Here is a 17,066-nt window from a genome sequence, read left to right as displayed (position 1 = left end):
TTAGCATCTTGTTCTGCTTGGGGGATGGGCAGTTTGACTTGCTAATATTTTCAGCCTGCTATTCTTATATTTTTATCAGAACAACTCTGTATTTTTCAGTCGTAATACTGACATGCACCGCTGTGTTTTTCTCATACATTAAATAAAACCGAAACATAATAAAATCAGACTGGTTTTCAAATGCAGGCAGAGCTACAAAGTCAAGGTCAAGAGGTCAGACAGCTCGACAGTGAAGGATATGAGCGTTTGAGGGTCAGTATACTAAACATTCATCCACTGAGCGTAAGACCAGCTACATGTGTTTTTCTATTAATGCACATACTAATGTGGGAGACAGTATGTCAAAATTAGATTCAACCTCTCATGTAGACAGAGCTGATGCCGAAACAGATTCTTACACGGAAAAATGTTTTTCATGCTTAGAACAGAAGTAGATCTCAGCAACCTTGTCTTTTTTAAATTAAATCTTGCTTAAAAACTGAGATTAGAAAAGGAAATAAACCAAAAATAAGGAAAATACACGAGACATTTTAGAACATGAAGAGAAAAACTATTAAAACTTAAACACTTTAGAAACTAAAAATCTAAAATCTGCTGATCATGACATCGACTTCCTCTTTTAAAAAAACTAAACATGAAGGGTGGAGCTGTCTTCTGCTCTAAAGTGGTGTTGATTCTTGTGGAAATTTAACTGGTAGTTCAGGGTTGGTCATTCACTAAGATATATTTTTGTTCAACTAGTTTTGAGAGATTTTTTTAATGCAAGGACTTTCTTTGTGTTAAATCTCTATTTCACTCTTCTTGATAGATTTAAAATGGAAGTTTATGAGATAAGTTACTGACAGCTTGTCTCTGTGAGCTGATGGAGGGATGTAGGAGCGTGATGGCAGGCCTGTCTGAGAACATGTTGACCGTCAGCATGTTACTGAATGTCTTCTTCTTCTCAGGTGAGCTGTTTGATTTCTCATTTTCATTCATAGACATTACTGGAACCATTTCTAGTCTGAAATATTGGATCCTGATCTTGTTTAAAGGCTCTTTGTGTAACAAGCTGTAGTTCAGGTGGAGTTTATTGATCAGGAAGTTTATCTTTACGACCATTTTGATCCACATTGTGTTCATCTCTATTCTGTGTTTATAGGAGTTCAGTCTGCCTGTGACAAGGAACCAGCCCTCAGCATTACTGCACCAGAGGAGATGGAAGCTCTGAGTGGATGCTGTTTGCTAATCCCATGTAGCTTTAGAGAGACACTGGGAGAAATTTTTGATGGTAGAAGAAAAACACTTGGAGTTTGGATAAAAAGTAATGTCGAGTTGAAAGATAAGAAATTTAACGTGATCTACAACAGCAGTAATCCAACAAACAGCTATAACATGAACATTACTGGAAACCTGAAAAAGAGGAACTGCACCACTGTGTTTTTTAATGTAAACTCAAGTCAAACAGAGAAATACTTCTTCAGGATTGAGAATGGGTGGTTCAAAGCAACAGCTTCCTGTCATCCTGTTAATATAACAGTTAGAGGTGAGAGCCTTTTGTTTTGATTTATCTCTAATGTTAATGTTGAGGAGAGAAAATGAATTCAGATGCATTTCTGCTCCAAATGTGTTTAAAGTAGAGATTTTCTGGATCTCACTGTGTAAAATGTGTGTATGATGTGAAAGCACAGATTCAGCTTGGAGCCCCAGGATTGAAATCTCAGGTGATGTGAAGGAGAAGGACTCTGTCACCATAACCTGCTCAGCTCTCACTCCCTGTCCACAATCACCTCCTGAACTCACCTGGAATCTCCAACCAGACTCTCCCAGACAGATAGAGGAGAACACAGATGGAACGTTTAGAACTAAAATCCAGCAGATCATCACTCTGTCAGACACACATGATGGATACAACATCATCTGTTCTGTCAGATATCCTGTGGATGGAGGAAAACACAGCAAGACAGCAAAGACAGAAGTGACTGAGTGTTTCCTGTAAGTCATCCTGTCAGAACATCATGGTTCAGCTGCTTCTCATCAATAAACTGAAGGTGTGTCACATTTTCCTCAGATGCTCCCAAAAACACCTCACACTGAAAAAAAAATAGAGGTTGACAGAACTTACATTTTCTAGGCAACGTGATGCATTTGGTTTTTTGAGTTTTCCTTACTTAAATTCACTGTGGTTGAGTTTACAAAGATTTTTGAGTTCTGCCAACTTAGGTTTTTGGAGTGTTACATAGAAATTTTGAGTTCTACCAACTTAGGTTTTTGAGTTTCACCTTTAAGTTCTGAGTTCTATCAACTTTGTTTTATGAGTTTGACATATAGATTTAGAGTTCTACAAACTCAGATTTTGTAGTGTTATCTGCAAGTTGAGTTCTATCAACTCAGTTTTTTTAGTCCTACCAATCGTCTTCACTACCAATCATTCAACACACAAAAAATTATGTTAATACAACATTTTTATTGCTTCAAGCCAAACATTGCATAGATACAGTATAAAACCATGTTCAACAACATAATCTTAACTGCACAGATCAAAGTAACATGACACTGGACCAGAATGTTCTAGATTCGTAAGAGTGATGATGAGGGAAAAAACAGTAAGACACCATTTTAGTAAGAGGAAAACACACAGGTAATTTTTTGTGAAGTAAGTGTATTAACATATATGAAAAAATAACAGTTTTACAAATTTGGACGGCCTTCAGTTTGTTTTTTTCAATTGTAGTCTCTTTAAATTGGGTGCACCCTTTTAAAAAAAATAAAATGAAATAAAATGTCTTGTTTCCCAACGGAAAAAGAAAAAGGTTTTCCCTTTTTATCTCTGAGTTTTTCTTTTTAGTCCTACCACTCCGACAGGACGATGAATGCAAAAAAAGAAAGTCCTCTTCAGTCCAAATCCTTCTCTTCAATCCAAATCCAGATGTTCACACGGTTGGCTCACCATCTCCATTTAAGGAGAGAATCCAGAATCCAGGGTATCCAAAAAAACAAATTAGAAATTTAATAAGTTATTACACTCAACTTAATGTCACGCGCATTATACACGTGCACGTGCGCTGCTTTTCCTTTCATCAGAACGTGAAAAACATGTGAACTCATGCTTCAACTCGGTGGCAATACACCACAAGGGAATGCTAACTCACGGAGCTAAACGCTAACTGTCTGTACTTTGCAGCACTCACCGGGAAAACTGGTAAGGTCCCAGGGTCGTTCCTCCGTGGTTCTCCAGATGCATAAAATCACAATGTCCGCCAATCTTCTCAAACACGAGGGAAAAAGGCTGTGCCCTTGAAGAAAGGGATAGGAAACCCCGTACCGTAGTGGGCGTGTCCATGAACATAAGCAGTGCGCATGCCCATGAGTTTACAGTTGAGGGAACTCAAAAAATCTTGTATAGGCGATTTAAAACTCCTTGTTAAACCAACTTCTGAGAATTTGAGTTGGGCAAACGTGTATTTATTTGTTAGATGTCAAATTTATATTTCTGAGTCGGATTACAATACAATTGTGTGTTAGAACAACAATTGCCATTTACTTTTTTAACAGTGCAGCACCCATCAGTCCATCAGCAGATAGCTGGGTGTACCTGAACTGCTCCAGCAGAGCCAAGCCTCCCATCAGCTGCTTCACCTGGTTCAAGAAGAGCAAACATGGAGCCATGAAAGTAGCTGAAGGACACGTCAGGTTAAGCATCTCTGAGGGAGGAATTCACTGCTGTGAGGCCAAGACTGAAGGTAGAACTGGAGGTTAGTGAGAGTTTTTGCTCTGCTGTTTGTTGCTCATTTAAAAGAAGGAGGATTGTTTAAAATCTTACAATGATTTGCAAAAGTGAAACCTTTTTGGGGAGGATAACTCGTTAAAGCAATCCTCGTACTCGTACTCATCGTCTCCCGCTTTATCCGGAATCGGGTCGCGGGGGCAGCAGACTAAGCAGAGACTCCCAGACATCCCTCTCCGCAGACACCTCCTCCAGCTCTGTTGCGGGAAGCCCTAGGCGCTCCCAGGCCAGCCGAGAGACATAGTCTCTCCAGCGTGGCCTGGGTCGTCCCATGGGCCTCCTCCCGAGTGAGGCGTCCAGGGGGGCATCCGAAGAAGATGTCCGAGCCACCTCAACTGACTCCTCTCGATGCAGAGGAGAACCGGCTCTACACTGAGCCTCTCCCGAATGACCGAGCTCCTCACCCTATCTCTAAGGGAGAGCCCAGCCACCCTGCGGAGAAAGCTCATTTCAGCCGCTTGTATCCGGGATCTCGTTCTTTCGGTCATGATCCAGATTTCATGACCATAGGTGAGGGTAGGAACGTAGACTGACCGGTAAATTGAGAGCTTTGCCTTTTCGCTCAGCTCTCTCTTCACCATGACAGACCAGTGCAGCGTCCGCATTATTGCAGCAGCCGCACCGATCCGTCTATCGATCTCCCGCTCCATTCTTCCCTCACTCGTGAACAGGACCCCAAGATACTTGAACTCCTCCACTTGAGGCAGTGACTCACCCCCAACCTGAAGGGGACAAGCCACCTTTTTCGAGTCGAGAACCATGGCCTCGGACTTGGAGGAGCTGATTCTCATCCCAGCCGCTTCACAATCGGCTGCAAACCGCCCCAGCGGACACTGTAGGTCTTGGCAGGAGGGAGCCAGCAGAACTACGTCATCTGCAAAAAGCAGGGAGGGGATCCGCTGGTCCCCAAACCAGACCCCCTCCGGTCCTTGGCTGCGCCTAGAAATCCTATCCATAACTGTTATGAACCCCTTCTTGAACCGACACCCCCCTATATTCTATAATTTTCTATGTGAATCCCAGATTGTTCATTCTTGTTTTGCCTTTTCTAAAAAAGTGCTTCAAATCAGTCCTAGCTGTCTTTATCCATGCTGGGTCAGATCCTGACATGAAAAAGGAGGGAGCGAAAGCAGCATAAAGCTACATGCTGTTAGCAAAGCCTTCTTGCTAAACCAGGTCCTGGAAAAGGAAATTTCTAGCACCATTTCTCTCTTTCTCTCTCCAATGCATCTCCAGCCCCTGCGATTGACCTGTCAATCACCCGCAAAAAGTCTGCGTTGTGGCGGGAGGTGGTGAGCAAATATACTTCCTGTCACCTCAGGCGCACCAAAGCTGCGCCCCAAGCTCTCCTATACTTCTGTATTGTGAGGAGCTACTGCGAATGTACAACTTTGAACGAGAGTCAATGGACAAAGCCCCAGGGCGGAAATACGTCATCAATCCAACAAAAAATGTAATGACACTTTACTAGTTATTAAAGATTAAATATTTATCATGCACATCTGAAAAATATGTAGAGATATATTTCGAAATATCTTATGTTCTAATTTAATTATAAAAAAAATGACATTATTTTGTATGTCTTCATCAGGGTCATTGGTTGTGGGGCGGTCCCCTAGCGCCCTCTATTGGCCAGCCGCCACTGCTCTCTGCGTCATTTTTGTGAAGGTGTCGATCAATTGAGACTGGCTAATTTTGGAGTGTTCTCCTCTCAACTCCACTGTGAGGGTGGAGCTGTGAGAACGGAGCAGTGAACACGGACATTTAATTAAAAAATCAGTGCCCCAGGCATACCCAGGTACCACAGATCCACAATGAGGCACGTGCCCCTGTGAAAGGGTCTGCCGACGCCGATGGGTCAGAGAGGACAGGGTTGTAAGAAAATACTGTTATTTCTTTATATTAAATGCCAAATGTCAGCATAAGGTCCAAAGTAGGAAGATAGAAATGTGTGGGAATACTCAAATTTTGAACAAAGCCAATCAAGTCGAAGATAGCAATAAAGGCTGCATTCAATCTATCACCTTCCACATCCGCATGGATGTTAAAATCCCTGACCTCTTAGTATGAAACACTAAATCAGATAGAAACTAAGAACCGATCTAACAATTCAGAGTAAGGACCTGGTGGATGATACAAACAGAATAGGATGCTTTGTAATTTGAATGAGTGAAACCAAGGGTTTAATGTTCAAAAGAGTTGTAATTATTAACTGCCTTTAGAGTCATCAGTAAGTCCGACTGAAAGGTTGCTGCTATTCCTCCTCCTCACTCAGATTTTCTTGGTATGGGAAAATTTTGCTCAATTGGTGAGGGATTGCTTTTGAGTCAATTAGCCGATGCAATCGACTGGTTTTGCTTGGATAGAAAACTGAATTAATTTTACTGTATGATCTGGTTGAATTGTAAAGAGCCTTGAGATGGCGTGTTGTGAATTTGCGCTATAGAAATAAACTGTAGTGAATTGAATTTAAACCACTTGCTGCAGCCAAGTTTCTTTAAGGCCACATAAATCAATGGGATTATCACAAATCAAGTCATTAACTAACTGACATTTTGAAGAAAGAGATCATTACATTAAATAAACCATTAAATAAATCATCATCATATAATTGCATGTTTACAGTTTTACAGATATTGGGTAAATCATCTTTTCCGTCGTTTCCATCAGGACATTTCTTTATATTGGATATTTTGATTTCTGTTGATCTGGTACCAAAACTTTTCCTCCTCAAAGAAGGTCAAATAGACTTAGACTAAAAGACTTAGTTTTTAATCGTCATGTTGTTTACTCACAGCTTTCAGATAGTTTCCATTTGATAAAGTGCAGCAGTGATCAAAATGTGTTTTCTTTTACAGCTAGTGTTGCCTACATTGGAGTAAAGATCGCAGGAATTGTAATTCTCTGCACTACAATCGTGGTCCTAGAGTGGTGAGACCTGATTTTCTGTGAGTTGATATGTTGCTGCTACACATCAGTATTTTTAATTTCAGTGTTTGGGATTTCTTTTCTATCAGCTGGTCAAGGTTAGTTTTCAACAACAAACAACAGAAGGTAAGCAAATAAGTTTTTGCCACACATTATCTTAGTTTGTGTAATGGAAATATTTCTTTATCATTTCCTTCCTGTTTTTATCATAATGCTAAAATAGAAGTGACTTGATGTGCTGCAGCCATTTTGTTAACGTGGGAATTCTCGTGTTGAACCTTGTCTCCTCTAACTCAGCTGAAGCTGCATTAAATTCACAGCAGAGCATCAGAACCTTCTGTGTCCTTACCTTTCCACAGGATCCAGAACAAGCAGACGATAACAACAGAGTGATTGAGATCCAAGCTTCATGAGGAGACCAAGAAAACATATTGTTCACTGTTAATAGTGAGTTCAGATGTCTGTGGTTAAACAGGCAGAAGTTGTTATTCTGGGTTCAGATGTTTTACAAGCTTACCTAAGCTTGTATTACACATTTCAGATTTAACTGAAAAATTTAGAAAATAATTGATTAGGAATATTGATTTAGTACATTTTAGGCTCCACGATTCTCACATTGTGTTGCTAATGTCAAAAATTATAGTTGCTAAGAAGAGGTAAAGCAGTTAAGAAACTAGCAACAATTTTCGAACTGTAAATATTTTATAAGCAGATCGAAGCTGTGTTTTACTTTTTTTAGCAAACGTCTCTAATACCTAGCTCTCAGTACAGGTTTGTTTCCAATTATTTAATGTTACGCTTTAATGTTTTTTTTTATGCTTTTAATAAACTTTCACTTTGCCATAAAGCATCAGTTTCTCTTTTTATACAGTAGGTTGTTTTCAACTCGAAGAGATCGACTGAGTTAGCCACTGACATTCTGTCTAACGTTAGAAAAACATCCAGTCAGATTGATTCAAACTTTTCTATCTAAGGAAAACCAGTTGATTGCATCGACTCATTGACACGAAGGCAATCCCTGACACTAAGCATGCTTGTAGCGACAGTGGAGAGGAAAAACTCCCTTTTAACAGGAAGAAACCTCCAGCAGAACCAGGCTCAGTGTGAGCGGCCATCTGCTAAGGCCGACTGGGGTTCAAGGAGACAGAAGCAGAGATACAAAAAGGCAACTGTAAAAGGCGGCGCCGTCCAGGAAAACACACAGCCAGGCAGACGATCTCCGAGCCAGCTCCCATGTAGGAGGATGAAGAGAGCACATCCAGCCAGTCACAGTCAGAGAAACAGGACTACACTGGAAAGCAGACCAATCTAAAACATCTCTAAACTAAGGTGTTGATGGAAGCAGCACAGCTGATATTTCTCTCCAGGATGGAGTCACAGCCAAACAGGAACAGACCAGATGAAGCTACTATTAGAAAAAGCAGAGAGAGCAGAACGTTAGAGATTGAACTAACAGATTCTGCAGAGTGGGAGAATAGAGATAGAATGAAGCAGAATGATGAAAAAGGGGTCCCTATGTCCTCAAGCAGTCTAAGCCTATAGCAGCATAACTATAGAGATAGCTCAGGATAACCTGAGCCACTCTAACTAGAAGCTTTATCAAAAAGGAAAGTTTTAAGCCTAGCCTTAAAAGTAGACAGGGTGTCTGCCTCACGGACTAAAACTGGTAGTTGGTTCCACAAGAGAGGAGCCTGATAACTGAAAAATCTGCCTCCCATTCTACTTTTAGAGATTCTAGGAACCACTAGTAAACCTGCAGATTGAGAGCGAAGTGCTCTGTTAGGAACATAAGGAACAATCAGATCTCTGATATCAGATGGAGCTTGGCCATTTAAGGCTTTATATGTGAGAAGGAGGATTTTAAATTTTATTCTGGATTTCACAGGAAGCCAATGAAGAGAAGTCAGGATAGGAGAGATATGATCTCTCTTTTTCATTTTCATCAGAACTCTGGCTGCAGCATTTTGGATCAACTGAAGGCTTTTAACTACAGCTTTTGGACTTCCTGATAGTAAAGAGTTACAATAGTCCAGCCTTAAATTAACAAATGCATGGACTAGTTTCTCAGCATCAATCCGGGACAGGATTTTTTTTTGTTTTTTTTGTTGCAATATTCTGCAGATGAAAGAAGGAAATTCTAGAAACCTCTATGATATGGGATTTAAATGACAAGTCCTGATCAAAAACAACACCAAGATTTTTTAGTTTATTAGCTGAAATCAGTTTAATCCCATCCAACTGAAGTGATTGACTAATCAGCTGATTTTGTTAAAGACTAGTTGTTAGGTTCAAAAATGTAGGTTCATAAAAGAGAAACCGAGTCCACACAGAAGAGGGATTTTTTAACGGCTTCCGCAGAAGGAGAGAGCTACAGTCAGCTACATCTACTCTCTGACTGACTTCCTCTGCACAGCCCTTTTATTAGCAGATCATAACACATGGGGTGGGTTACAAAATAGTGTTCTTCTGACAAGGCACTTGATCGGGTCATAGGACATAATGCTCCTCTGATTAAATCACAGAATAGAGTAGTCTCCTGATATCTGTGTGTGACACAAACATCAGCAATTTTCTTCCACCGTTGCATGACAGTTTGCAGTAAACAGAGTGAAGCATCTCATTTCTCCAATGTCCCACACATTAACTTTATAATCATCATTGACTTGACCTAACATTTCCCTCCTGTTGTGCATATAAACATCAGCATGTAGCACTTCTAAAAAGATTTTTACTACACACATCATAAATGCATTGCAGATAGGAAATTCAGTAATCAAAGATTAATGTGCAAAACACAAAAATATGAAAAGGAGTCAAATGTAAAACTTAAGCAAAAACATTAAATTTATTAAGAATGTAAAAAGCTTCAAAAACTTGTACCTTCAGGAGGCAAAACCTCTCCAATAGAGGGAAAATTCCTACCCGATCCTTCCCTAGGAAGCGATCATTATCCCTGTAACAGATTACACAGTTGCCACACCATCAGTATCTTCACCAGCATCTTGGCGGAGTTGAACATAAGTTACAGCAGAATACAGGATTAGAGTGAATCCTATCATTCTCTGAATCATTGACTGGAGGCATGGTATTAAACAACAAATAAAAAGGAAAAATATGAAAAACAATCCTACAAATGGTAAAGCTATCTTCATCAGCACCTGCCACCATGATCTCATGGTGAACCAACTTGTCCATGGTGCTGGACTTGCACCAGAGGTGTGAACAGTCTGTTTTGTTCAAACCTTCAACAACGCGTTTGGAATGCTGCCACCACATCTTGGCACTGTAGGGATGACTTGGTGTGGATCCATCAAAAACCATTCTGGTTTTCCTTTGTTTCTTGCAGTCAATTTGAGTCCATAAGAGCACCAGTCCAATGGTCACCATCAAGCAGCAGAGCAACTTTAGTTTTTCCATCTTCACCAGTCCCTCCAAGGAAGCACCAACTAACCAGGACTCTAAAGGATTGGGTTAGGTTGGTTTCTTCACCAGCGTTGAGACAAAAATCTCTAAATTGCTTAACCCCTTTGTAGATGGGCTTCACCACAGATCCCTACCTTAGTCTTGGGGTACCTGTGAAGGTAACTGGGCTTCCTGTTGGAGAAAGTCTTTAATCAGCTTATAATGACTGGTGGATCCAAGTGTCTCTCTCCCAGATCTTCACAGTGGTTGGAGTTGCTAGTTGCACAATGTAGGGTCCTTCACACCTTGGAGCTGCCCAATTTTCCCCTTGATGATTTTAATCAGCACTCGGTCTCCAGGCTTCAGGCCTTCCTGTGGGGAAACAAAAGGAGCTCTGGGCAGATTACATGTTCTTTGCAACATGTGAGACATGCTCTGCAAAAAATTTTAAAGTAGTTATTTAATCCTGCAGTTGGATTAAATACTTGTTGTACTATACTTATCATCCCTCCCATTGAGACATAATAAACTCATGGCTCAAAATAGCTGCTGCTTTCAATCAGAATTAGAAATACTTTAATTATCCCAGAGGGAAATTACTTTTGTTACACACTCAAGTTACAGTTTTATATATATATATATATTTATATATATATATTAGTGCTGTCAATCGATTAAATTTTTTTAATCGCGATTAATCGCATCAATGCCTGAGTTAACTCGCGATTAATCGCATTTTAATCGCACATTTTTTTCCTGATTGAAAATCATTTAAATACTCTCGATGACATACAAAAAAATACATACAGGCTAGGTTTGTGCCAATGTTCTTTTTTTTAAATGAAAACAGGTCACAGATACTGATTTATGCCAAAAATAACAAATATGTAGCCAAAAAAAAGGCCCTGAAAACAGGCTGATGTAAAAGACAGTCTTTACAGTTAATACAGTCTTTTGAACAAAGACAAGCATTTTACCCTACTGCTATAAAATTTAGTAGAGTTAACATTAGATGTTAATTAACCAAGGTAATAATGAACAATTTTCAATCAATACATCAAAATCAATAAACCGACATCACTAGATGGAGGTAGTCTATGCTATAGAAAGTTACTTTTCAGCCTCTTAACAAAAATGAGAACACACACACAAGCACCCACCCACCCACGCACACAAACACACACGCGATACTGACCTGTGGCGTACACAGACGGCAAGAGTGCCGTAGCAGATTCCATTTCACCTCAGTAATCAGTTTTCTCAGCGTATTTCAGGTTGCTACTAGTTACCAGACACTCAACTTGTTTGTTGGTGGTGGGGCTTAAAGAAAAGGCACTAGCGCCACCCAGTGTATGAGCGTCTTTTTCCCTTGAGGAGGTCCGCTCTCGAAGCCTATGAGAAATGCATACACTGGGGGAAAATAGCCCCGCCTTCCCGCAGGCTGCAGCGGGATGTACTTGGAAAATTGTACCATAAAACCACAGAGCGTTAATCTCACGTTAAAAAAATTATCGCCGTTAAAATGGCCTCGCGTTAACGCGATAATAACGCGATAATTTTGACAGCACTAATATATATATATATTAGTGCTGTCAATCGATTAAATTTTTTTAATCGCGATTAATCGCATCAATGCCTGAGTTAACTCGCGATTAATCGCATTTTAATCGCAAATTTTTTTTATGATTGAAAATCATTTAAATACTCTCGATGACATACAAAAAATACATACAGGCTAGGTTTGTGCCAATGTTCTTTTTTTTAAATGAAAACAGGTCAAAGAGACTGATTTATGCCATAGAAACATATGGCAAGAAGATGGGGAGGCATGTAGCAAAAAATAAATATGTAGGCCCTGAAAACAGGCTGATGTAAAAGACAGTCTTTACAGTTAATACAGTCTTTTGAACAAAGACAAGCATTTTACCCTACTACTATAAAATGTAGTACAGTTAACATTAGATGTTAATTAACCAAGATAATAATGAACAATTTTCAATCAATACATCAAAATCAATAGACCGACATCACTAGATGGAGGTAGTCTATGCTCTAGAAAGTTACTTTTCAGCCTCTTAACAAAAATGAGAACACACACACAAGCACCCACACACACACACACACACGATACCGACCTGTGGCGTACACAGACGGCAAGAGTGCCGTAGCAGATTCCATTTCACCTCAGTAATCAGTTTTCTCAGCGTATTTCAGGTTGCTACTAGTTACCAGACACTCAACTTGTTTGTTGGTTGTGGGGCTTAAAGAAAAGGCACTAGCGCTACCCAGTGTATGAGCGTCTTTTTTCCTTGAGGAGCTCCGCTCTTGAAGCCTATGAGAAATGCATACACTGGGGGAAAATAGCCCCGCCTTTCCGCAGGCTGCAGCGGGATGTACTTGGAAAATTGTACCATAAAACCACATAGCGTTAATCTCACGTTAAAAAAATTATCGCCGTTAAAATGGCCTCGCGTTAACACGATAATAAAGCGATAATTTTGACAGCACTAATATATATATATATACATATATATATATATATATATATATATATATATATATATATATATATATATATATATATATATATATATATATATATATATATATATATATATATATATATATATATATAAACATCCAACTACACAATATAATAAAGATAAAAAATAAGAATATAGGGGAGCTACTGTTTCCACTGGTCCCCTTTAACCCTTTAGAGTAGGACACTACAAGTATGAGCCTATCACCATGAGGCTGCAAACACAGAGGTCATATAACTTGCTTTACCGTCAACTATTTGGATGCACGGTTTTTGATAATTTTGCAGAGCTAATACAGTTGTTGAGAAAAGTTTTACTTTTAGCTCTGTGAATTGCTGTTCTACTTCTGGGATCCATTAAATTGTTTCTGACATAACTACTAGTGACATAAAAAAAAACCTTTAAAAAAGTAAAAGAGTTTTATTTTACATAATATGGAATCTAAGCCCTGCAGTAATTGCAAAATTCTAAAAAGACATTCTTGTAGCTTTTTACCTTCTTCTGAAATAACATGGCCCAAACAACAGACTTGTTTCTGCACCCGCTAAAAATTTTTTTAACTGGTTTTATACCTTTGCTTCACATTTTAGCAGATATTGTTTTATCCTTGGCCTGTGTTGTGATTTAGGAACTATTTTAACTGAATCTATAGTTGTCAACAGTCCTACATCAATTCTTCCTGTAGACCGCAAAGCATTTGGAATATCTTTGAAATCATTTTCATCAGATTGTGATAGCAAAGAATGCTGAGTTATTTTAACACATACTAAATCTTGAACCTGGGGTTTTACATCGAACAGAATTTTATAAGGCTGTTCCCATAGTTGGAACAGATAGACATAAAGCAGAAATGCTAAGCATGTTGCATTAAACACAGAAGGATTTAGTTGCAACACCATTACATGTATTATTCATACAGCCTTCATTCCCCCCAGCGTGGGGAAAATTGCAATGCCTAATTTTCCATCAACTCTCATTTTAACAGAATAATGGGGTCAGTTGGTGATATAACAACAAAAACTTGCAACCTTGCAACCTTTTTCCTGTTTGAAGGTTTTCTATTTCTATTTTCCTTGACATCCATTCCTAGGATGTTTGATTATTAGCTGATTTTACGAAAATTAGCCTTTTAGATGGTTTTAGCATTTACAACTTTAACTTACTTTAACACACCTAATAGTTTTGGAGACCATGCGGATGCATTAGGAAGGCTGTCAGTTGGATCAATGCTGCAGTCATCGTTCCACCGATTAAAAATGAACAAACACAACATTAGATCTATTTATGAATTTTTAATAATAACATGTCTACTTTGCGTATGTATCATATCAACGGCTCCCATTTGGAGCTCATTTATTTATTTATCTATATATTTATTTATCTATTTATTTTTATTTATTTATTTTTGCATTAGTGCTTGTTTCTAGCCAGCACACAACATTTCTCCATTGATCAACTTCCACACACCATCTATTTCATACTTTTACTTCCACTTCTACAAGTATTTTAAATTACTTGGAACAATCTGACACAAACTTTCCATACCCCTTATGATCTTCTCTATACTCTTCCCTGAACCCATCCTTTTTAATTCTTTTACCTCCCTGGCTCTCTTTAGTTATTTTATTCTTTAGTTCTTATTATTTTATTATTTTCGAATAGAGGCGTCCCTCAAACCCATATATTTTTAACCATATATTCAAGTGTTTATTTTTTGTTGGATCCTGCGCTTCTACAAACTTCTAATTGTAGATTTTAAATTATCTCTAAATTCATTTGGACCTTTACCCAATTTAAGGAATTTTGTCCAGTACAAACACCTAGGGTATTCTACGCACTGGATGCTTATTCAGGAGGACAGTACCCAAAAACTGTTATTAATTTCTGTTTCTACCTTTTCAGGTGAAAAATTCTTGCCTCTGCATCCAGAAGAGCTGTACTGTATTAAACCCCCGCTGTTGTAGTATGAAACAACAGAACCCAACAGTTCGATTGTTTCCTCACACACTCTCACACAGTCACTCCTATTTTAAGGCCATTATTATTTTTTTTTATTTTAACCAATATAGACATAAAACACCTATCGTTACGTGTACAATTTGGAGTCTCAAACTCCAGGCTCTCACACGCACCGGATACCCAGATGCCACATCTGTCAACAAAACTTGGTTTCATCAAAGATCCCTGCTGCGGCAGCTGCAAAACTTATTATCTCGAGAACAACACAGAGTCCCAAACTCTAACGCAGAGAATACCCAGATGCCACATATGTCAACAAGACTTGGTCTCGTCAAATATTCTTGTGATTACAGCTGTAACTTAAATGGTCCCAGACCAACTTTTGATCAAAGGCTTTAGGCCTACCCTTTGCCGTGTAGACCAGTACTCAGTGGGAGTCGTCACCAAGATGCCCAGGGCAGGGCTGGACCAAACTGGCCCCGTCCGGCGAAGGGAGGACAGCTGTCAACAGATTCTTGGCCTTGGTCCCACACGGTCCTGGACAATTGGATCTTGACTCCCGGGTTTCGGCACCAAAATGATAGGTTCAAAAATGTAGGTTCGTAAAAGAGAAACCGAGTCCGCACAGAAGAGGGATTTTTAACGGCTTCTGCAGAAGGAGAGAGCTACATTCAGCTACATCTACTCTCTAACTGACTTCCTCTGCACAGCCCTTTTATTAGCAGATCATAACACATGGGGTGGGTTACGAAATAGTGTTCTTCTGACAAGGCAATTGATCAGGTCATAGGACAAAATGCTCCTCTGATTGGATCACAGAATAGAGTGGTCTCCTGATAACTGTGATTAGCCTTGCACAAACATCAGCAATTTTCTACCACCGTTGCATGACAGTTTGCAGTAAACATAGTGAAGCATCTCATTTCTCCAATGTTCCATATGTACACACATTAACTTTATAATCATCATTGAATAAACCTAACACTAGTCCAAAGACTATAACTTCTGTTTTGTTTGCAGTCAGAAGGAGAAAGTTAAAAGTCATCCAGGTTTTTATTTTTTCAGACATGCCTGTAATCTACATAATAGATTATGATAATAATAGACTTTCTCAAGAATTTTAGATAAGAAAGGAAGATTGGATATCAGTCTATAATTGACCAAGTCATCTGGGTCAAGAGACGGTTTCTTAAGCAGAGGTTTCATTACAGCAACTTTAAAAGCCTTTGGTACATATCCCTGTAACAGAGATAGATTAATCACATCTAAAATGCAGGAGGAGATCAAAGGAAATACCTCCTTAAATAACCTGGTTTGAACTGGATCTAACATACAAGTTGAAGGCTTAGATGGAGACAATAATTTTGCTAACTCAGAAAGTTCAACTGGATCAAAGCAGTCTAAACCCGGTTCAGATTCCATGGCTACCTTAGATACAATCGCGGATAGAGGAGTGCTTATGATCTTAATTTTAATGAGATACAATACGGATAAGCACTGTATCAATAATGTTTTATCTACAGCCAATCTGTAATTATTCTTGGTTGTTATTTTTTTTTTTTTTTTGCGCTCCCACCATATCCTGGTTTATTTAAACCTTTCTGTTCTTAAGATTTCCATAGTTCAACATTACATGTTAGATGTTACCTCATTATTTTATTCATTTTTTCCTTATGAGCTCCACTTTTATTATTTACTCTCCTCCTCTCAGCTTCTCAGCTTTTCTCCCTGCAGCTGCTGCAACTCATCTCCTCTGAAGCCCACTGTGTGTCTTCCTCTTCCTTCCCTACAGCGCTGCTGGATTCTTCTTCTTTTTCTGTCGGTTTCTGTCGGTTTCCTGCTCATTCTTCATATCCTCTTCTTCTTAAGCAAGTCCTGTTTAGTATTCACTAAGTATTTTTTATGCTCTTTTTTCTGTTTCCCTCTTCATTTTCTCATGCAAAATAAGTAATTAAAATTTGTCTTATGGGTGACAAATGCAATCGACTTTAGTATATAGTCTACAAATTCATAATTTAATCATTTATTTTAAAAAAATGGTGTTACTTATTGCCACATATGGTGAAGAGAAAAAGAGCATTTGACCAAAACAGAGGAAGTTGGTTTCTGGGTTCTTTTAGTTCCTCAGAGGGACAGTATGAGGAACTAAAATTACCCAGAATTAGCTCATCTCACTCCTTTTAGATTCTTTTAAACTTTCTTCATTATGTGCCTAACTCTAGACATTAAAGATGGTTTCTAGCTGTCAGGCTTTGAAGTGGTTTAACATTCTTGGTAAGTAACCTCTGGGTGTTTTCATTAACTATTATGTTTACTCTATTCAGTTGCATTTACTCCTTTTCTGTGTTCTTAACTTTAAAATAAAACAATCTAAATCTACATAAGGGTAGAAAAAAACGTCCTCTTCTGGGGAAAGATAGAACATACATTTTCTGAGGTACTTTGAAATATTTTGGACGACACTTAAA

General features: G+C 38.8%; 1 protein-coding gene across 1 annotated transcript; it reads left to right on the top strand.

Moving 5' to 3' along the window:
- The first annotated feature begins 806 nt into the window (after positions 1 to 806).
- On the top strand, positions 807 to 7,107 carry LOC119791867 (myeloid cell surface antigen CD33-like). The gene is made up of 6 exons (XM_038298214.1): positions 807 to 947; positions 1,142 to 1,525; positions 1,671 to 1,974; positions 3,535 to 3,722; positions 5,003 to 5,058; positions 7,054 to 7,107. The coding sequence occupies exons 1-6, from the start codon at positions 863 to 865 to the stop codon at positions 7,105 to 7,107; spliced, it is 1,071 nt and encodes a 356-aa protein (XP_038154142.1). The 5' UTR covers positions 807 to 862.
- The last annotated feature ends 9,959 nt before the right edge of the window (positions 7,108 to 17,066 follow it).

This window comes from Cyprinodon tularosa, unplaced genomic scaffold, assembly GCF_016077235.1.
Source record: "Cyprinodon tularosa strain WSP-4 unplaced genomic scaffold, ASM1607723v1 ctg402, whole genome shotgun sequence".
Taxonomy (NCBI): Eukaryota; Metazoa; Chordata; class Actinopteri; order Cyprinodontiformes; family Cyprinodontidae; genus Cyprinodon; species Cyprinodon tularosa.
The sequence above is the reverse complement of the archived record's forward strand: the minus strand, read 5'-3'. Positions and strand labels throughout refer to the sequence as shown.

Bases quoted from the DNA above. Each gene is read 5' to 3' on its own strand.
- LOC119791867 (XM_038298214.1), top strand. From the start codon at position 863: ATGGAGGGATGTAGGAGCGTGATGGCAGGCCTGTCTGAGAACATGTTG. The intron at 948-1,141 runs GTGAGCTGTTTG...CTGTGTTTATAG, and splicing joins GAATGTCTTCTTCTTCTCAG to GAGTTCAGTCTGCCTGTGAC. The intron at 1,975-3,534 runs GTAAGTCATCCT...CTTTTTTAACAG, and splicing joins GAAGTGACTGAGTGTTTCCT to TGCAGCACCCATCAGTCCAT.